The sequence below is a fragment of the Portunus trituberculatus genome, chromosome 44 (assembly GCF_017591435.1).
Source record: "Portunus trituberculatus isolate SZX2019 chromosome 44, ASM1759143v1, whole genome shotgun sequence".
NCBI classification, from domain to species: domain Eukaryota; kingdom Metazoa; phylum Arthropoda; class Malacostraca; order Decapoda; family Portunidae; genus Portunus; species Portunus trituberculatus.
The window spans coordinates 12,892,761-12,916,080 of record NC_059298.1 but is presented as its reverse complement, the minus strand read 5'-3'; the positions used below and the strand labels follow the sequence as shown (position 1 = coordinate 12,916,080).

General features: G+C 42.8%; 1 protein-coding gene across 1 annotated transcript in view; it reads left to right on the top strand.

The window, feature by feature from the left end:
* LOC123518964 overlaps nucleotides 1-20,351 on the top strand; it is a 24,523-nt gene extending 4,172 nt beyond the window's left edge. Inside the window, exons 2-4 of the mRNA XM_045280045.1 lie at nucleotides 17,222-17,321; nucleotides 17,705-17,893; nucleotides 18,525-20,351. Of these exons, the coding sequence (XP_045135980.1) occupies nucleotides 17,222-17,321; nucleotides 17,705-17,893; nucleotides 18,525-18,809 (574 nt within the window). The 3' untranslated portion in view covers nucleotides 18,810-20,351. The remainder of the gene's footprint in view (nucleotides 1-17,221; nucleotides 17,322-17,704; nucleotides 17,894-18,524) is intronic.
* The last annotated feature ends 2,969 nt before the right edge of the window (nucleotides 20,352-23,320 follow it).

The window sequence follows — 23,320 nt, the reverse complement described above, 5'->3', positions numbered from 1 at the left end:
GGTGTTATCAGCCAGTGGAAATATTCTCCTTAGCGTCTCGTGGCAGTCAGTGAAAGCGTTCCTCGTTGCGTGTCTCGTGTTAGTAATGTTAATGTTAAGCGCCTCAATGCTTACGTGGATCGCATATGTTAACGAATTCGCATTACGAATACTATCTCACCAAGAAATTGGAAATTTTGAACACAATTTTATAAAGACAACTCAGAAAGAAAGTGTTACTGTTACGAGGATTTTCACTTCTATAATTCATATTAAAAAATCTGACTAGAATAAGAAAGTTTTACAACAAAACACAATCTCACACAAAAAAAATCCCATTACAAACACAATCACTCTTGAACAACTCCACAAAAGAAAGAAAATAACTATCATAAAAAACAAAACGTTTGTAAAAAAAGTACACAAGTAAAAAGATTCTCTTGGTAACGAGACAAAATACCGGAGAAAACAATCTTCCCTCCATCTCACGACACCGGGGCGTGGAGGGATGAAGAGAAGCAGCAGCAGTGTGTGGACGGGAAAAACAGAAGGGCGACCATGGGCAAGGCCGCCTTGAAGCAGCGAGGCAGAACGTGTCGGCGGCACCGGCAGGAGGCGGCAAGGGCGGACATTCTTGTGGACTGCGTGATTGCTGACAGGAACACAAGCAGACGCTGCGTGATCAGAATTCTCTCTCTCTCTCTCTCTCTCTCTCTCTCTCTCTCTCTCTCTCTCTCTCTCTCTCTCTCTCTCTCTCTCACACAAGGACTGAGCGGAACCACTTAAACTTAGGCCGACTAAGCGGGCGGAACTAAAACGCCTGTGTGAACAATTCACACAGACACACACATACACACACACACACACTCTCTCTCTCTCTCTCTCTCTCTCTCTCTCTCTCTCTCTCTCTCTCTCTCTCACCTATTTGTCTGTTTGTCTATCTATTTATCTAGTATATGCCAAGAAGCGATCCCATTGGCCTGAGAAGAAAAAACAGCTGGAAAAAAATAATAATACAGATTCCTCCTACACTCGCTACCACAAGTCACTCCTCCAGCGCTTCATAAATACTCGTCTCTCATCTTTAGCCTCAAGGTGAATGAATACTCGTAACTCGTTTCACAACTATTTTTCTGTTTTGTTAGTTTTTTTTTTTTTTGTTTTGTTTTGTTCAAACTTTAGCCTTATAAAAATACAACACTTACAGCTTTCCTACTAAAATGTATCAAGGGTATTTTTTGTTCTCTCTCTCTCTCTCTCTCTCTCTCTCTCTCTCTCTCTCTCTCTCTCTCTCTCTCTCTCTCTCTCTCTCTCTCTCTCTCTCTCTCTCTCTCTCTCTCAAGAGCATTTAAACTTTCTTCGATTTTTGTTATATAGATAAACACGCTATTATTTTCCATTTACTTGAAGCCTCCTGCCACGCCTCCTACTATAAAGAGTGAACGTAAGTGGTGAAGGGCGTCTCCCGATGCTCCCTCTCAGTTGCCGCCTCATTTGGGCTTTCACGACTGGAATGTTTGATAAGTATCGACATTATGCTCTTGATTGTGTCCGCTTTCCCCGCCTTGTATCCTCTCTCTCTCTCTCTCTCTCTCTCTCTCTCTCTCTCTCTCTCTCTCTCTCTCTCTCTCTCTCTCTCTCTCTCTCTCTCATTGACGTTCCAGCGGAGGAGTAAAAAGCGTATCAATTTAAAACATTGAAATTACATCAGTGACGCTTGATATGAGAAAGAGAGAGAGAGAGAGAGAGAGAGAGAGAGAGAGAGAGAGAGAGAGAGAGAGAGAGAGAGAGAGAGAGAGACGCGGTGACAAGCTTGGGGCGTGGTGACTGGTCAGCGCTGGTGATTAACGCGTCCTTTCAGGTGGTGATCTCGACCTCTCATCAACACAGCCCCTTATCCCTTGACCCCTTCACCCCAGCACCCTTGCACCCTCACACCCCCGCACCGCCAATCGGCCGCTCTCAGTGTCACCGTCAAGCAGTGTCGCGGGGTGTGCAGAGTTCATGGCTGGCGGGAGCTAGGTGGTCGCTGGCTCCTTCATACATCGTCATTAAAGGGGCTATCACACTGGCCTATGATACGCGGAACGCGGGCCACGGTTCTTGGTACGAAACCAGGAACACTATCACACACAAGCTGCCCGTGTTCTTGTTATGCTAGGCAAACGGTCCACTAACCAAGACAAAGCCTAATCAAAATTAACCAGAACAAAACCATGCCGCTTATACCTCAGCCTGTGCTTTGTCCTGGAACTGCATTTGCACTTCCTCTTGTTGAAGAAAAGTAAGTAAAAAAAAAAAAAAAAACTAGAGAAAAGCTGAGATGTGCGCGATGGCAACTTTAGAGTCAGAGGTGGTTGCGATGAGCCCAAACTATCGACATGATTATATATATATATATATATATATATATATATATATATATATATATATATATATATATATATATATATATATATATATATATATATATATATATATATATATATATATATATATATATATATATATATATATATATATATATATATATATATATATATATATATATATATATATATATATATATATATATATATATATATATATATATATATATATATATATATATATATATATATATATATATATATATATATATATTTTTTTTTTTTTTTTTACCTTTCTAGATTGATGAAATATTATTTGATATTCCAATATGAAAAATTTAGTCACATCCTTTTTAGTTCAAATGAAAGGTTTTTATTACATGTATCATGTTTACTTTTCCATTGGGATAGCATACGGAGAACCGGGATGGATATGAAGCCATCCCAACTTGGTTCCGCTAATCCCGGGCAAGTTCCAGCTATCTAGAGCGGATGTTCCTGGTTCTGCGTATCATAGGCCAGTGTGATAGTCTCTCTGTCACGCCTCCTTTGTGACTGCAGGACGGCAGGACGCCAGCCTCACGTGACCTCCAGGCGACTTCTGCTATAGAACCGTGCGCTGACCTTGAGGGACTGTGACTCTACCTGCCTACCACTTCATAACCTCCTCCTCCTCCTCCTCCTGCCTTTCCACCACTCACCACTCCTCTCTGGACGGTCACACCCCCAAGCACTCCACCATGACCATGACGCATCTCTCTCTCTCTCTCTCTCTCTCTCTCTCTCTCTCTCTCTCTCTCTCTCTCTCTCTCTCTCTCTCTCTCTCTCTCTCTCTCTCTCTCTAACACACACACACACACACACACACACACACACACACACACACACACACACACACACAAGCCAGAGGACCGGGGTTCGATTCCCCGGCCGGGTGGAGATATTTGGGTGTGTCTCCTTTCACGTGTAGCCCCTGTTCACCTAGCAGTGAGTAGGTACGGGATGTAAATCGAGGAGTTGTGACCTTGTTGTCCCGGTGTGTGGTGTGTGCCTGGTCTCAGGCCTATCCGAAGATCGGAAATAATGAGCTCTGAGCTCGTTCCGTAGGGTAACGTCTGGCTGTCTCGTCAGAGACTGCAGCAGATCATACAGTGAAACACACACGCACATGCACACAGAGGCAAGGACCGCTGCTCATTCACTCACTCACTCACTGGTTTTAGGCTCCACGTCTGTCTTAGCAGTCAGCACTGGCCAGCCTACTGACGCCACGTGAAGTAGGAGGCAAGGCTGGCACAAACTTGCTTCACTTCGTTCCCAATGACACAATTCGTCGCCATCCAGGAAGAGTAATTTTTTCCTTCCATTTTTTTTTTTTCTTCCGGCAACAAAAATGTACAGATTCCTGATGGTCGGCGCGCGCGGTAAAGAGAAACGAATGTATCTGTGTCGCCAACTCAGTGTCGCGGCGGGCCGTGGGAGGGACTGGTTTTAAGAGGCCCAGCGGGGCGTGTGGGATGTGGGCGAGGTTTCAAGAGTCTGATGGGTCTTTGTGTTCCAGGCGAGGCGCTGATAAGACTGAAATGTACCACAGTGAGCTATAAGGGCGCGCGGTAGGCAGGCTGAATGGCGGGTGTAGCGGGACGGTGGAGAAAAAATTAATGTTGTTGACATTATAATGATGACCTGTAGAACAATCAAATGAACAATTAAGGGTAGCGAGGCAATAGATTTTAAATCATGAAATTCACTCAGGTAAAGACACAATAACGTTACTGTAACGTAACAACAAATCTCACGTTACGCTGCCTACAGCAAAACACCTAAGCCTTTATCTGTCCCAGGGATGACACGTTAATGACGAGCTACTACACAACACTGGCGACACGGCAAGGCTCGCTCGCCATGACGCGGGTGTCGCTGGCTCTCCCCCTCCCTCTTCACCCTTCACCTGTACCGTATGCGTCCCTCTAACGGACTGTTGGTGTCAAGACTAACTACAGATAAATTTCCTTCCAAAACGCCGATATTCTCTTGATAGCTATCATCACAAGGAATCATCCCACCACCTGCCACCTCTGCAGGGCGGGTGACACTTCCGTGCTGACCGCGACTAACGAGCCTAACACTTTGGACTGTGTATACAACATGTCTAGCAGCTGTTACTGCGTTGGACACAACTCGGGGATAGACATGATAATACCTTGTATCCGGCCATTACCGTCACCTGACAGATGAGCGGCGCGTGCGAGGGACACACCGCTCCGCGCAGCGCCATGCAGGGAAGCCAAACTTGTCATCAATGAACCACCAAAATATCATAGGCACTTGTTGCTTTCCCGTGGTGAATGATCAGATTCATTCCATTCCTATGAAAGATATAGCGATGGGAGCATGAAACGTAACAGAGTCATTATGACTAACTGATCGACTCATTGATTTAAAGGCACCATGACATTGAGGTAACAGCAAGATTTTTAAAATTGAAAAGAAAAAAAAAAACAGCCTCGATAAGACAGGGCTGGGGGAAGGAGAGAGGGCAGGACGGGTTCACCACTGGCGCGAACAAGTGACGAATGATAGCGGAAAGACGTAGAAGCCCCACAACCGGAAACAAGCGGTTCTCTCACCTCCCAACCCCCAAACCTCCCTCCTCCCTCCCACTTTGCCCCCTTTTCTACCATTTCCTCCCTTTTCCATTTATACATTTCTCCATCCTCACTACAATATTTCCCCTATTCCAACTTCACCTTTCTTTTATCTTTCTTCCTTACTTGTATTCCTTTACCAGCTTCCCTCCCGTACTCTTGCAAGTCTCACAATTATCTTCCATCTTCTCCTTCTCCCTCTCTCTCTTCTCTTGTTGATGCAATTCCCCCAAACAAGTCTTCTACCTGCCTCCCAAAAGAGAACAACAAGACTGGTTGGATTCCCTCGCCCGTCACATAACATGACATCATAAATACGGATCGTACAGTGTTTCATGATGCGAAGCGAAGAGTTATGTGGCGAGAAGAGAAGAGCATGCAGGCACAAGGAAGCGGTAGGAAGGGAGGACGAGAAGGGACGACAGGAGGTGGGGGAAAAGGAAGGAAGGAAGGAAGGAGAGGGAGGGTCGAGATTATAAGCCTAATAACAGACATTTCCGAGCATTTCCAGCAGTTAATGTCAGTCTGAGATTTCTTGCTCAGGACAGGTGGATGAAGAAGAGGAGGAGAAGGAAGAGGAGGAGGAGGAGGAGGAGGAGGAGGAGGAGGAGGAGGAGGAGGAGAGGAAGAGAAGGAGGAAGAGAAGGAGGAGAAAGAGGAAGAGGTAGAAGAGGAGGAGGAGGAGGAGGAGGAGGAGGAGGAGGAGGAGGAGGAGGAGGAGGAGGACAAGGAGAAGAAGAAGGAGAAGGAGAAGGAAAAGGAGATGGAGGAATAGGAGAAGGAGGAGGAGGAGGAGGAGGAGGAGGAAGAAGAAGAAGAGTAGGAAAATAAAGAGAGGACGAAAAAAAAAAGAAACGCAAAAACGCTTGAGAGAAAAAATATGTTATTCATGAAAAAAAGTTCAAGCTAGGGGAAGATTAGAAGAAAGCTAATGGATATTTCATAGATGCGTAAATAGATACTAAATAGATGATAGGTAGAAAGGTAAATAAATAGATACATAGATAGATAGATAGGTAAGAAAAACCTGGAGCAGAAAGAGAAAAAAAGGAGAAAGAAAAAAGAAGAAGATCAGTCGAATAAAAACAGAAGACAAACGAAACCACGAAAAAAGGGAAAGTGACTATAGGAGAAAAAAATACAAAAGACAGATATTAGAGACAATGAAACTAAAATCAAATAGAATAAAATAAAAATGCAGACTAATCATGAGCAGGAAGTGAACAAGCCACAGCAGGAAGCAAGGCAGGAAGACAAGAAGACCTGCAGTGATGAGAGACAAGTTGGCTGGGAGAGAGATGGGGGGAAGAGCGGAGACACGTCAAGATTGTGGCTGGTGGATGTTCAGGGAAAGAGAAAGAAAACGTTGCCCTTCCCTTCCCTTGCACTCAGATGGGGAGGGTCTTGAATTAGTACAGGGAGAAGCTTCCGCGCACGACTTAGAAGACGGTCACACACACACACGCACACATAAACACAATACACCACCGTCATCTCAAAATCAACCCTCGCTACCTGCACATACGCCACACTTTCCAGTTCCTTGTGGTGTGCAAGACAAGGCAGGCTCTTCACCCACCTTCAAACAGCCTAAAACAACCAGCACCACCACCACCTCGGAGACCTCCCTCACCGCGACGTAATCAAGTTGAACGTGTGACCCCCGCCTGGTTTCCTCAAGAATAATTCGGCAGGCAGTCCCGTTACGAATGCTGGAGTGTAATGAGAGGAAGGGAAAAAAGTAATTGAATGATACAGATAAGGTATGAATGTGCAGCTGTGTGTTCGTTAAGTCTTAGAAATGTTGGAGTGAGATGATGTGACGGAAAAAAATAAATTGAACGAGACAAGCTCAGTGACCTGTTTGTGTGTATGTGTGTGTGTGTGTGTGTGTGTGTGTGTGTGTGTGTGTGTGTGTGTGTGTGTGTGTGTGTGTGTTATCCACCACGGTCGTCTGCTGGTTACCCAGCCAGCCTTTCCCCTACGAAAAGAGCTCAGAGCTCATACTGACCGATCTTCGGGTAGGACTGAGACCACATCACACACTACACACACCGGGAAAGCGAGGCCACAACCCCTCGAGTTGCATCCCGTATCTACTTCCTGCTAGGTGAACAGAGGCCACACATTAAGAGACTAGCCCATTTGCCTCGCCGCTTACCGGGATTCGAACCCGACCCTCTTGATTGTGAGTCGAGCGTGCTAACCACTACACTACGCGGTGTGTGTGTGTGTGTGTGTGTGTGTGTGTGTGTGTGTGTGTGATTCACCTCGGTCGTCTTCCCCATTACGGAGCGGGCTCAGAGCTCATAGACCGATCTTCGGGTAGGACTGAGACCACATAACACACTCCACACGCCGGGAAAGCGAAGCCACAACCCGTCGGGTTACATCCCGTACCTATTTATTGCTAGGTGAACAGGGGCCACACATTAAGAGACTTGCCCATTTGCCTCGCCGCTTACCGGAATTCGAACCCGACCCTCTCGATTGTGAGTCGAGCGTGCTAACCACTACACTACGCGGTGTGTGTGTGTGTGTGTGTGTGTGTGTGTGTGTAATTCACCTCGGTCGCTTGCTGGTCACCCAGCCAGTCTTCCCCATTACGGAGCGAGCTCAGGGCTCATAGACTGATCTTCGGGCAGGACTGAGACCACAACACACAACACACACCGGGAAAGCGGGGTCACAACCCCTCGAGTTACATCCCGTACCTATTTACTGCTAGGTGAACAGGGGCCAAACATTAAGAGGCTTACCCATTTGCCTCGCCGCGCCGGGACTCGAACCCGGGCCTCTCGATTGTGAGTCGAGCGTTCTAACCACTACACTACGCGGTGTGTGTGTGTGTGTGTGTGTGTGTGTGTGTGTGTGTGTGTGTGTGTTTTGCGAAGGAAGGGTTGGTGAATAAATCAACGTCTGTCTAATTAAATAAAACAATCAAGTTAATGTTCACTTTCATTTACACTACCTGCAACTTAATGAACTTAATAAAAACTTTGAGAACAGAGACATTTAAACATATGAACAAATGACGTGGCTATGACGAGACCAATGACAGTGACACGATATAGGAAAAGAAAATAAACAAAAAATAATAAAAAAAAACACTTTTAATATCAAAAATAAAAAAAAGAAACGTAATTGACGCAAGGAAAGTGAAAATTAGTAACCGAAAGGAGCGAGGATCATGTCGAGGTTAGCTTAGGATAGGTTACGTTAGCTTAGAGAAATCACACGAGAAAAAAAAAAGATGTAACGGGAACAGATAAGGGGCAGGAAAACTTCAGTGGGAGGATGTGAAGGAAAAACAAACGCATCAGAGAACCTGCAGGGTGTGTTTTACTTAAGTGAGTGAGAAAAGGCTGCGCGGAGTGATCATTAGCGTAAGGGAAAGTACCATGAGGATTTATTTTTCTATTTATTTATTTTTAACACGTCAATATATCTTTGTAATAATAAGTTTAATTTATGTTTAACCATTGCTTTATAATGGACCATAAATAGTAAAGTATAAACCACTTACGTTGGAAAATTAACGTCATACTATATGGAGGCTTTACGTATTTACCAGTATTACTTGATGTCATTTATTTATGGAACAATATAATAAAACCTGACCAAATCTAATCGAGAGTTGAAATCAAGAACCTGTCAAAGGGAGGAGGCTGTGGCTGTGCTGAGTGCTGAGTGCTACAGGTGATGTCAGGAAGGTTAGGGGTGGGGGGAAGGAAGGGGGCTCAAGTGTCTGCGGCGTTCAGGTCAAGCTCAGTGAAGCGCAGCGACCGGTGTCTGATTATCCTGTTACGCGCACAGTAAACCGAAGACACGCCCTCTCTTCCTCCCACGGCCCCACGCAGCCCTTGTACGCGCTATGCAATTATCTCTCTCTCTCTCTCTCTCTCTCTCTCTCTCTCTCTCTCAGCATGCATGTCACTGAAATAAGCTAATGAAACGAAATAATCCATGCAATGATCTTTGTTTTATTACAGTAGTATGAGAACTCGAAATATTATGCAGGCCATGTGTTTAAATTTCACACTTAATTGCTTCGTTTGTTTTAGTTAAACTGAAGGTATTAAGTTTTGCTAAGCAGAGTTAAAATATAAACTGGAAATAAAATATATGGTTCGATATCTGCGTGAGGAAGGCGAGGAAAAGGCCGAGTAGAATGAGCACTAGTGTGAGGGGAAGAGGATTTATTTATCTATCTATTAATTTGTTTTCTTTTTCTTTGTTTTTTTCTTTACAATAATAAAGGTACCCTTGTGTTTAACCATAGGCAGCAAAGCAACATCACTTAAGTTGAAAAAATTAACGTTATAATACCATATGGAGGTTTTAATTACTCCTTAATTTAGTAACTCCTGGTCTACGCCCGTAATCAGAAACGCTTTCCCCTCTCACTACGACAATTTTGCAAGGCCACAGAGACAACTAATCAGGTTTCCTAGACAGTTTCTCCTTTTAATAAATTAGATATTTTGGCAATCTATCACCAGAACCATAATCATACTATTAAAAACATGAGTATCTTCAACTGGAGCCTTTGGAAAACACTAATAGTGAGAGAATAGTGCTTAAGAACACGGACCCTAATATTATACAGGGAATGGGTGGTGTAACTGAAGGAAGGGCGGAGGGAGGGAGGGGAAGGGAATGAGAGCGAGAGAGATGAGGGACAGTAGTGGCGAGAGTCATCACACACAGGAGAGCAGAGGGAAGGAACTGCTCCATTCATTCATCATTGCGGCTGTCAACGATATGCCCTTCACACTCAACTTCCTGCCCATAAAACACTCTGTCTGCCTTTATATCCTCTCTCTCTCTCTCTCTCTCTCTCTCTCTCTCTCTCTCTCTCTCTCTCTCTCTCTCTCTCTCTCTCTCCACAATAACATATCATATTTATAAACAGAAATGAAAGATACTGAGATTTTGTTTCCTGGCTGTGTGTGTGTGTGTGTGTGTGTGTGTGTGTGTGAGAGAGAGAGAGAGAGAGAGAGAGAGAGAGAGAGAGAGAGAGAGAGAGAGAGAGAGAGAGAGAGAGAGAAGCGTGATGGAGGTGTTAATAGTGACAATGGTGCATGGTGATAACAGTGGTGGTGGTGAAGCGAGATAATGAGGGAGAGTGGTCACTGTACCCTCTCCTCACGAACTACCCGGCAGAACCTAGCATCACTTTCCGAACGCGCCATCCACAAGCCAGCGAAGCGCCATAGTGTGCTACTCAACATTTATGTGGCGCAGATAATCTCGTCATTGATCAATAGTTCTTAGCATCTCAAATAAAAACTATTGCTGAGATCTTCTAAGCTTAACCAGTAAATGGTTGCAAGCTCCTTTTTTTTTACATTAATGTATTACCTAATTCTTAAGATCTGTTATCGCTGGAAAGACTTATTATAGTGATGTAATGATTTCTATGTAGCACTTGACTTTTTCACCTCCAAACATGTCATTACCCAAGCGAAGGTGTCTGCACTCGTATATTGATCCTGTGATGGTTTTGATGGCTTTCTCTCACGATGTGATCCTTCTCTTTGACTTAGCACTCTCACGTGACTATTTCTCCACGGTGGAGCGAACATATGCAGGATTAGCAGTGTTAGTAACAGAGCCAAGGAATGCTAAGCGACCTGTGGCGTCCCTGGTTTGCAGGGAGGCACTCATGACCACGCATATAGGCCACGTGTACCTTGACAGCCCGCCATTAGCGCCGCCACACACCGCCGCTCCGGGTTCACCTGCAGCGCCGCAAAGTGTAATCGCCGGGCCCCAGTGTGGGTGCCGCGGGCGTGGCTGTACACGTGGACATCATTACTCGTATTAGTTATTAGCGTCAAGATGGCAATGATCGGCTTCTGCTCTCATTCTGGCCACTGCCGCCGCCTCATCCCCTGCCCCGCCGCTCCAGTATATGCTGCCTCCTGTCTGGGCGTCTTACCACCCACCCGGCACGCTCCCTCCCGCAGCCTCGCCTACACGCAGCACACAAGAGGCTTAGTGATGCAGACAGGTACAGGTACATGTGCTGCAAGCAAGACCCACGCTGCTACATCACACACACCAAAATATAGAAAGCAAAGAAATTATAAAAACTAAAATCTACAACCAACATCGGAACAGAAAAGGTAGAAAAGGGAGGAATGAAAAATACACGAGTGAGAACAAAAACAAGGAATTCACCAAACAGAGGAGTAGGAATACAAGAACGACACCCAAACAAAGACGTTCCAGACCAGAAGGATGAGAGACAGAAAGCAGAAACCAACTGGACCCAAATGGACTCCGCAAAGAAAGTCCCCCACACGAACCACTCCCACACAGACAGACAGACAGACAGACAGAGAGACAGACGGACAGACATCGCAAACACATCCTGCCACAGAATCACGGCATTACAGAGACAGATGCCCTCGACTCTTCCCTGCCATCCCTCAAGCACACCTTCCTCCTCCTCCTCCTCCTCCTCCTCCTCCTCCTCTTCCTGGTTCCTCCCGGTCACTCGCCCCAACCACAGATCTTAGATAGGATGCGGTCAGAGGTCGGCAGTGGTGGTGGTAGTGGTGGTGGTGGTGTTACAAGAGCCTCTGCTGCCGCGGTGCTGCATCTCCCATCTCCAGTACCCGCCTTGTAGCTGCCAGGCCGAGAAACTTACGTGGAATTTACTCTTGAGACTCGATGATAGCAGAGCAGGAGAGGAGAGATGGATGAGAATTACTTGAGGAAGAGAAGGATAAAGGAGCAGATGGAGTCAATGTAACATGTGGAAGATAAGTGGAAGGGTAATGAAGCAAACAAATATAAGAACTAAATGAAGGTGAAATGTAAAGGCGAGTTCACATGTGCCAATTTGCGACTGAAATTGCAAGTCGATAGAAGTATCGACTGAGCCCTTCTAGTAGGAAAACGTCACACATAGCGATTGGAAAATATCGATTAGTTGGCGCCTTGGCAGGAAGTGAATGTAAACAAACAGCTACCCGCCAACTTGCCAAGATGTCTTCCTCCATTGACGATGCTGAAGCGGTGGATACGTCCCTGGCTAAGTAGAAGGAAAGAAAGGAGTGTCTACCACACACTAATCTTGAGAAGACTATGAACAATTACGATTAAATCAAATCCTGACAAGTCATCAATCGTCACCTCCAACAACACCCTGCATTGCCATTGAGGGAAACAATTCTTGGAGAGTGGCAGCTATTTCATCGAACAACGATTTGCGCAAGCTTTTTTTTTACTGTATAATTCATCTCTGGGGTCTCAGATGTGTTTTTTTTTTTTCCTCACCAACTCTGACATCTTTTCTACATCGACACCACATTTTCAAAGCTTACTCCTTGATGTCACAATGTAAATAAAATCAACTGAACAAGACCAACATGACTGGTTTCAGTGTGAACGTGCCTTAAGACGAGGATAAGAAGCACTGGTAGAGAATAATAATGGACTGCAATAGACGAAGATGCATGTAACTCTACTTGGAAGTCTAAGAGGAAGAGAAGAGAGAGAGAGGGGGGAAGAGAAGAGTTGAAAATGGGAAAAAAAAATCATGACAGTTGACAGTAAAACAAAAATACGATTGAAAGAAGAGAAAATAAAGAAGAGCAGAGAAAAAAAACAAAAAGCAAGTAAAACAAAAATAGCTAAAAATCAAAGAGGAAAGAGAAGAAAAGACTTAAAAAAAAAAAAGGACAGGACGCAAAACAGTTGGCTCTACACGGCGTGGTGGAAAGAGGACAGAACAAGAGCAGCAACCCAAAAAAAGGGACAAGCCACGGGGCACCGATCAGAGTAATGGAGTTGCCTCGTGCATCAAAACACAACTGGCAAGCAGGTAGTGTACGCCATTCCACACACACACACACACACACACACACACACACACACACACACACACACACACACACACACACACACACACACACACACACACACACACACACACACACACACACACACACACACACACACACACACACACACACACACACACACACACAAGGAAAGCAAGCAAGGAAAACTTGAATGCACTGTCACGACTTGACGAGAAAGGAAAACTCTCTCTCTCTCTCTCTCTCTCTCTCTCTCTCTCTCTCTCTCTCTCTCTCTCTCTCTCTCTCTCTCTCTCTCTCTGAACATCATATAAGATTATACACCAATGAATTGATCCTGAATTACGGTAAACACGACTCTCTCTCTCTCTCTCTCTCTCTCTCTCTCTCTCTCTCTCTGGGAGTGCGGATAAGATGTGTGGATAAGATGTGTGATGGAGCTGAGAGAGAGAGAGAGAGAGAGAGAGAGAGAGAGAGAGAGAGAGAGAGAGAGAGAGAGAGAGAGAGAGAGAGAGAGAGAGAGAGAGAGAGAGAGAAACATATGTGGTTAATATATGTAAACGCAGAGAAATTATGCAAACAAGATGTGGAAGGAGATAAACTAAGGCAAAAAAATAACTTGAACCTTGAGACCGAAATGAAGATAAATATTCTGCTACACACACACACACACACACACACACACACACACACACACACACACACACACACACACACACACACACACACACACACACACACACACACACACACACACACACACACACACATACACACACATACAAGCACGAGGTAAGTGTAGTACTAAAATTTGTGATCCTCAACAAAATCAAATCACAGGTACACGTTTTCTTTTTTCCATTAATAATCGTCACATGAAAAAAAAAAATCGTATCTGCGTTCACATTTAGCAAACATGTACTACGTGTGTGTTTATGTGTGTGTAAGACCAATAACAAATAAGGGAAAAATAATAAAGAGTAAGAAAATTATGGAAAAGGATCGATGAAGTCATACACACATATTTATATAATGAAAAATAATGATTCACGTCTCTTGTATTATTGCCAGACACACGTTAGCTAGAGTAAGAGTGTAAGTGAAGCTGACGGAGAGGAGAGAGACCTTGGGAACTTCACTTCCACACAACGACCGCTAAGTGTCGGTAATTAACAAGGTCACATACCACGACAAAGGTCACGTCCACAAAATTTTTCAACGCCCTTAGCTACACACACACACACACACACACACACACGCACGCACACACACACACATTACTGTATGCAAAACCACATCAAAATTAGTTCTTTAACCATTTTTCATTTCTTTTTCTTCAGGCTTTATAAGCATACATTTCTAATCCACCCTATGATTCACAACACACATAAAAGAGAGACTGCTAACTCCGCTTCGTTTTTTTTTTTTTTTTTTTCTAACTAAGCAGAGACAGTGACAAGTAGGTGGCTTGTCAATTAATTAATGACCACATCGAAATCTTTACATAACTCTCCTTTTGGCTGTTAATTTAAGTAAGGTAGTAAAGTTAGGTGAGGTTAAATAATCTTCAGAGGGGAAAGCTGGCCAAGGGCAACAAAGAATAAAAAAAAAGCCCACTTAGTTGCCAGTACCCTTGCAGGTCTGGAAGAGTTAGCTGAAAGAAAGGGATAAATATCATGGAAACCTCCCTCTTAAATGAAGTCAAGTCATAGAAAGTTGGAAATACAGAATCAGGCAGGGAGTTCCAGAATTTGCCAGAGAAAGATATGAATGATTGAGAGTATAGCTCTTCCATTAGAGAGTTGAACAGAATAGCGGTGAGAATAAGAAGAAAGCCTTGTGAAGCGAAGCTGTAGGAAGGGAAGCATGCGGTTAGCAAGATCAGATGAGCAGTTAGCATAAAAATAACGGTAGAAAATAGCAAGAGATGCAACATTCCGGTGGTGGGATAGAGGCTAAAGACAGTCAGTCGGAAGAGAGCTGATAAGACGAAAAGCTTCTGATTCCACCCTGTCTAATAAAGCTATGTGATTGGAACATCCCCCAAAACCATGCGCATTAGGTTATATCAGCTAATACCGTTTTAATGAATGCATCAGAATCCATACCAGCTGGACCTATCTCAACACGTTAGGCTAGGTTTGATATATATTAGGTCGGGCAAGTCATCCCCATCATGCACCACAGCCAACTCATCACCTCCACAAGCGGCTCTTGGTGTGCGCAGCAGCCAGCACAAGTTAATAGTGGTCCCGCAGACCACACAATTCCCTGTGAGACTTCCACATTGCCCGCAAAACCACAAATATACGTCAGGGCCAGGCCAGCCTATGCCTCTCCCTTGCCACCCCTTAGACTCAACAAAGACCACAACCCGCGCCGTGTCTCCTCTTCCTCTCCTCCCTCGTGACCTTCACCTTCACACTGCACCTTGGCTACCAGTGTTTAGACACATACAGTTGCCCCAAGCAATGGTGCCACAAGTGAATGCATGTCAAATAAGAATTAATATACGAACTGGTCAGCCGTTTCTCATAAAGAGTTCTGTGAAGATTAAGAACCCCAAATTGACAAGTAGAGAAAGCTGCGAGTTTAGTGTCAGAAATATTTTGTAGAATATATGTCACCGCTTCCTGAGATAAGTGCATACGTGTCAGCACTAATACGAGAGAAACAGTGCTCCACATTCCACGCCTCAGAGGTGATGCGTGCCATAAAGGAGGCCAGGGAGCAAGGAGGCAGCGCAGCGGGGAGAGAAGGACTGACGCAGGATAAACACACACTCCCGCCCATCCATCACCTGCCTCTACCTGCTCCCCCTCTCTAGCCTGACAGGTCGGCTACCTTCAGGTAAATGGAGCGCCGGCCGCGTCCCTGAGACAACAGTAGTCCCTCAGGCCCAGACACGCCTCGCCCATAACCTTCGTAAACATCAATCCTTCAGCTTAAAAGACTAAAACTCCAATAGAAATTGTGGGTTTGGGTCTCATAAAACCTAACGAGAAGCACAGCCGTTGACTCTTCATTGTTGTTCTTCGCAGGCTGTCCATGTAGCAATAACTTCCATAACCTCTCAGTACCACGGACATGGAGATACTTTATGGTGTTCTCTTCCTCATAAACTCTCCATGTAGTATGTACTTCTACAGCCTCTCGGTAATCTTACAAAGTTGCGAGACAACTTGCCGGTAATGTTACAAAGTTTCTGTAGAACACTTCTGGATACAGGAATATGTGAATATAGGATACCACCAGCACCACCACATCTTTGCCTGGCGACTCTTCTAAGTAATGGAGTCGCGGGTCAACAAGATGCAACATTAATTAAGCCTGATTAGCATAATAAGCTCTTGTCTGTGAGCACCGAGTGAATATTAAGACCATGTTACCCTTAATGAGAGAGAGAGAGAGAGAGAGAGAGAGAGAGAGAGAGAGAGAGAGAGAGAGAGAGAAACACCTGAGGAGGCAACTGAACGGTGACCTTTCATGATGAGTCTCGCACAAAGGACATGCTTGTTCCTTTCTTCTGGCCATACCAAACATCGCGTTGCCTTCTGCCTCAGCGACACATCTTCCCGGACTAGGATGGCGGGGAGGGGGTGTTGGTGGGGGTGCTCTTTAACAGGCAAAAGCAGACCCACCTCCTCCGTCAGCCTCAGTCCCTGGCAGCGACACATCTTGCTGGCACTGATGACTGGCGCGTCCCGGTGGTCGGTGCTGACGCAGCCCCGGGAGTTTCAAAGTAAGGCGAGTCAGTATTGTTGTATCCGCTGGCCCTCACAACAGTGCACCGCCGATTGACCTTGGCGAGATGATACACACAGCCAAACACGAAATGAAAGAACCGGGGCCAGCCTGACACTTTTTAAAACTAATAGAGCGGCGTATTTACCAAAAGTTGAAGACATTGCGAAACATGTTAAACGGCAGCCAAAAAATTACTCCAGGTGATCCCCAACACGTCAAAATAATTCCTCGAAAAATATTCAGAAGATAATGATCCTCTAATATCGTAGCACTGATAAAGGTAATAAACAAAACTAACGTATTGATACATAAAAACAATATAGAAGTACGCTAAAAACACAAAACACTGCATGGCTATTAATATAAAACTGTAGTAAAAAATAGATAAAAAAATTTAAAATCTTTAAATTTTGAGATGTTTGCACGGCCTGTTACTAGACTGTAGAGATGCACGAAGAACAAGTTCATTGATATAAATACATAGAATAACGATAGTTAGAGAGATAGACAGATATGTATATACTAGTCCATGGCAAACATATAGATAGACAGATATGTATATACTAGTCCATGGCAAACAGGATATACTAAATCAATATATATGAAGGTCTCAACACTCACAACTGGTGTCTCCCTCAACCAGACTAGCGATGGTGTCTCCTGTGGTGGTCGTGTTGGCGGCTGCGGTGGCGGCGGCGGCAGCCATTCCTAACCCTCTCCTGGACTCCAACACGGCCCTGCAGGTGAGTAAGGAGGCATTAAGGAAGGAAGTTTATTTTACAGTGCAGCTTGAAGGATTAATGAATATGCAATCATTATAAAAAAAAAAAACTAGTTAATATGAGAACAGTAAATGACTAATTAATTCATACAGCTCTGCAGTATTTAAAAGTTAATATCAGCACCTATTAAAGTAAATTAAACTCTCTCTCTCTCTCTCTCTCTCTCTCTCTCTCTCTCTCTCTCTCTCTCTCTGATGGACTATCAACAATGATGCACCAACCAGTGACGTGCAACAAGACCAGTTATTCATGAAGTAGAATCACTGATAATAATCTGCCACCCGCAACTAACCACTTCCACTCCCCACCCCGCCCACCCGCCTGCCTGCCTGCCACCCTGCCAGGTATTGCAGCGGTTGGGTCTGCACCGCGGCGACTCCATCCCCACCGTAACCAAGGCAGAGAAGCTACGCGAGGGCGACTCCCCCGTCTACTACATCAAGATGCCGCCGCTGCCTTACTACTATGTCAACCACAACACACTCACGCAGCACCACGCCCACCAACCCGCGCCGGGATTGCCCTTCAAGAAAGTGAGAGCGCGAGTCTGAAGGCTTCTGGATTCGAAACTAACTGTGTGTGAAGAAAAGTCTCCTACGTAGAAGGTGTAGAGGAAGAGCCTTCATCCATATGTATAGCAGTATGCCGTTCAGCAAATCATCCTCATCACACACACACACACTCGTAGTGTAGTGGTTAGAACACTCGGCCTGGGTTCGAGTACCGGGAGCGGCGAGGCAAATGGGCGAGCCTCTTAATGTGTAGCCCCTGTTCACCTAAAAGTAAATATAGGTACGGGATGTAACTCGAGGGGTTGTGGCCTCACTGTCCCGGTGTGTGGCATGTGGTGTGATCTCAACCATACCCGAAGGTCGGTCAGTATGAGCTCTGAGCTCTTTTCGTAGAGGAAAGGTTGGCTGGTATCCCAGCAGACGACCGTGGTGAATAACACACACACACACACACACACACACACACACACACACACACACACACACACCATCTTGGTGACAAGACTAGAGCCTATTTTCATTATAGACAAATTAGTCTCTTGGTAAATATTGTTCCAATAGATTCGAAAGTATCTGTTGATGTCATACACAAGCATTCCAACGCATAGAATTTCGAGATTATTCCAATTAACACTTTTTTCTACCTATCCAGGTTGACATCAACTTCATGAACAACGGCAAGCCAACACAGGTGTACCACTGGCCGCAACACTCCACAACGCCCGCCTTCTGGATGCCTCCCACCACCACCACCACCACCCCACGACCCACCACCACCACCACTACCACGCCCAGATACACCAAAAGGCCTTGGGTGGCCCTCAACAAGTACTTCCCGTACAACGGGCGGCCCTCCAGCGTGTACGTCTACAAGCCACAGCGCAAGATCAACATGGACAGATACAGGCAGCACTTTTTCAAGCACTTTAACTATTAGATACATTCCGCGGGAACTTCGTCTGTTTAGTGAAGTGCACCCACGCAAGGACAGATAATGTAGACACACGCAAATAAGGAGCGCCATGTAGGAAGAGAGTGACGAATGAAAACAGCCTCATCTCAAAGGACTTTCGCTGCTTGAAGGAATCCCAAGAAGAAAGGAACTAAAGAAGCGATGAGTGCAAAGAGCTTTCGTAGAGATTTATATACAACTACATCCCTGATTATCCAGAGTGACAGTGCCTGCCCTCATCCCCCCACCAAACACACACGTGCCATGGGTCTCGCTGTCACCTGAAGGTATTCTTGGGTCACGTCTCCCTACTCAGGCATTCCAGGCCGCGTATCAAATTATAGTACTTTGTGGATCACTAAGTCGTCAGAAAAGGAAGAGGAGGAGGGACAGGGAAGAGACTCTGCATCAACATGCACGCCTCCACCTGTAACACACCGTGACAGTGCATGGTGGCGGCGGCGGCAAGCTGTGGCTGTGCAATACATTACAGATGCTGACGCTGATGGGGACGCTTTGGTCAGCCATGTTGGTTATAATGAGTACAATTTAGTACTTCTTAGTGTTTCAGACTAATCCAATTGTATGATTTATTTTTTTGGGGCGGATAAGCCGTAAACTGAAGTGAGTGTACTATTTTGTCTTCTGCCGTGTGTACATGGTTATGTATGTGATCGACAGAATAATATAACACCCTTAACTTATTTATGAAGAGAACATTGTCGCAGTAAAAGTAGCCGGTCCCATGCGAGCAACGCGCAAGATCAAATCTCATGAAGTGCAAACAGGAAGGCTGCTGGACACAGCTCCTGAGATAGATTGCACCATAATATTTATATATTTTTTTCATGTATGAAACTGTAATCTGTGATAAAGTTTTGAGGTTATGCATACAACATTCACTTCTGTTGGCATTCTCGATCCTTTAGTTATTATATCAGACCCTGTGCACCAACAAGAAAAACAAGAACGTACAGTAGGCAGCATATTTCTACAGACCTCCTTTCTCCCATGATGTTTATGATATCTATAAAAAAACATTACACTCGATCGTTTTCCAGATTAGTCATATTGTATTCCACCTTAAGCCGTCCCATGGCCATCAACCTCTCCTCCCTTCACTGCCTGGACGTGTGGAAGACCTCACTGCTACTCACCATAGCATCTCACTTGCTATATGACAGGGATATGGATATTAACCACAGTACACACACCACCAGTGCCCTTCCTCCCGCTCAATAATAGTGGAGAAACATTATATAGCAATCACTCAGTATAAACATGGCGGTGGTGAAAGCTCAGCCAGTCTTGCCTCGCCCTCACTACATTCGTGACATTTATATTCATTGAAATGATAACACTATAATTAATCATTCATTCATTGGATTCCACATATTTGCCTTTAATTGTATCAATGATTATGATGATAAAATACTGTGATGATTAATTTATTTATTTGATTTATATTGTTGCCGTGTCTTAAATAAATCAGTCAATGTCATTATATATATATATATATATATATATATATATATATATATATATATATATATATATATATATATATATATATATATATATAATAACATTCCCATTTAACTTAACAGTTGACACAAACCATTTTCTGAGCTGACTTGTCAGCCCTTCCTTCTTCATTCCCCTTTCCTTAATTCCACCATGTAGTAGCATCTTTGAGGATTTTTTTTTTTTATGTTTAGGGTAATGGATTATGGTTGTATTTAAAATATAAAGGATTGCCATCTAATGTTCTGTTATTAAGATAAATATTGCATAAAGAACATAATGAATGCTCTACCTCTGCCTGATTTAGCTTTTTGTCACTCTCTCTTAAAGCAAGTGGAACTGTTTAGCATATGAGAATATGTACTTCTTTTACTCATTCAAAACTAATGACTTGAGTGGATTAATTATATTTTCATATATTTCATTTTATTGAAGATTTTTTGTCAGACTCTGCAGGTAAAATCATTCCTAACCAGCTTTGATGGTCTCACCACTGCAGAAGCTTACAACTCAGGTCTCTTAAGCTCAACAAGAAAAAGCGGACACACATTTTAGAGACTACCTTTTCTTATGCATTTTCATGATAAAATCTTGCCAGAGGGATTTCGTGGTTGACGGTAAAAAAAAATAGAACAATAAAAAAATAAATAAAAACATAAATCACATAGGATGTGTAATTATTTTATTGTGGTAGTCCTCTTTATGAAGCACTATATTTGGGTTTCCAGTATATTGCTACATCATTGAGAAACAATGAGAAAATTTCTGTTATAGATCTCCTTCATGGGTTATTAGATAAAGACTACTAGGGTAATGAAAAATATTTGTGAAATAGTATATACACAGCACAGAATATGCAGTGTAAATCTTCTAAACACAATATCTACATCAAAATCATGTTACAGCAGATAAAGATGTGAATGAAAATTTCTAAGTTTGTTAAATACTAGATTTTATTGCATCTCTTTACTGTTGCAAAATATTTAAAATAAAACAATCCATATTCTGTTCTAAATTAAAACCTTGAATTATGCACAGGCATTACTAGAAACCTTGAAACAAATGTAAAACACTTAATTTAACTTGAAATCAAGCAGAACAAATCTGATGAATAAAACACTGAGCATGAAACATAATATCTATGTACTTACAGTTCATACAGTATAATCTATTAAGTATACATGTCAAGTATTGAGCAATTGCCTGCAACAAATAATTATCAAAAAACTACAGAAGTGAATAGCAACACACAACAGGTGTAGATGTAATTTTTACTAAAACTAATGAAACCTTTACAATCTGTATCTCCATGACTGGGTTCGAGAGATGAAAATGTAAGGAAAAGACCCATTGCCAGCAACAGAGTCCCTTGACCTGTCTATATTTATTTTTATGTACAGATAACATTGCTTCTCACTTGCTCAAGACAGTAGTTACCTTTTGCTGAATATTATCTATTCTATAACAGTTCCTCATTCATATCAAAAATATAATCATGATTAAAAATCAGTTGGGATTGATAAAAATAAGAAAATTAAAGATATTATTAATTTTTAATGAGGATCAACAGGTGCATGTTTAGTGAGCAACTCTGAGTGATAATTCTGCATCCAGGGAAGAACACATACTCATAAAAAAAAGCAATAAAGCTTAAAGTCTTCACAGTGATAGCCAAAGCATGCTTTTATTTCTCAAATAAAACTGAACAAAATACATGACAATGATAACAATAAAAATGGTAATATAAAGATAGTTAAATCCAGTCATATTCAAATTAAGACTGTATCAAACATATAACCTACAACCTGAAAGAAAAAATTGGATCTGTAATATCTCTATTACAAAACGTTTATATCATATTGAGATGTTGACCAGAGATTGTTACACTGCACAGTGAAAGGTGCTCCACTGACAGAATATAATTTACTTATTTCAGAGAGAGAGAGAGAGAGAGAGAGAGAGAGAGAGAGAGAGAGAGAGAGAGAGAGAGAGAGAGAGAGAGAGAGAGAGAGAGAGAGAGAGAGAGAGAGAGAGAGAGAGAGAGAGAGAGAGAGAGAGAGAGAGAGAGAGAGAGAGAGAGAGAGAGAGAGAGATATATATATATATATATATATATATATATATATATATATATATATATATATATATATATATATATATATATATATATATATATATATATATATATATATATATATATATATATATATATATATATATATATATATACTTCAAAATGAGATTCTAAAAAGATATATAAGCTTCCAAAAAGTAGCATATATTATATTACTAAGCAAAGTTTATGCAAATGATTGTCAGGTGATGCCCATTTTATCTTTTAAAACTGATGATCTGAAAGTTTTACATCTTATACAGCAAATCTTTAGTTGCATCTCCATAGGCCAAACATAAACATCACTGAAACTGGTCAAGATTATGTAAAAATCTTTCCAAGTCATCCTTCTTTCAGTCTCTCATGACTTGCATGATTTACTCTTGCTGAATCCAATATTCACATGTCACATCACAGCACTGAGTGAAGCCTAGCATGCTCTCGGATAAAAGTTAAATGAGTGAAAGGGACTTTCTAATATTGCACTAAAATATTTTTGTTTCACCACCTATCCCACATTACAATTCCCTGTAGTATGTAAAAAAAAAAAAGGTGATATGTCAACAGCAATGAAAAAAGCAGATAAAATCAATATAACAATTTTCAAATCATCCAAACTGTAACCATACCTATAGTTATAAGTAGCATATAATATATGTAGCATTAATATCAATAAGAAAAAACTTGATCTTCATCCTGCTAAGTAAATTTCACTTCACTTTCAAAGATTTAACCTCTTATAATTGATCTTAAAGGGAATTTGTATACTATATGAAGTATGAACATTACTTGTTTTGATCATAAAGTAGCCTTCAGTGATTTTTTTGCTGTATTCATGTCACTTTCAAAACAATCAATA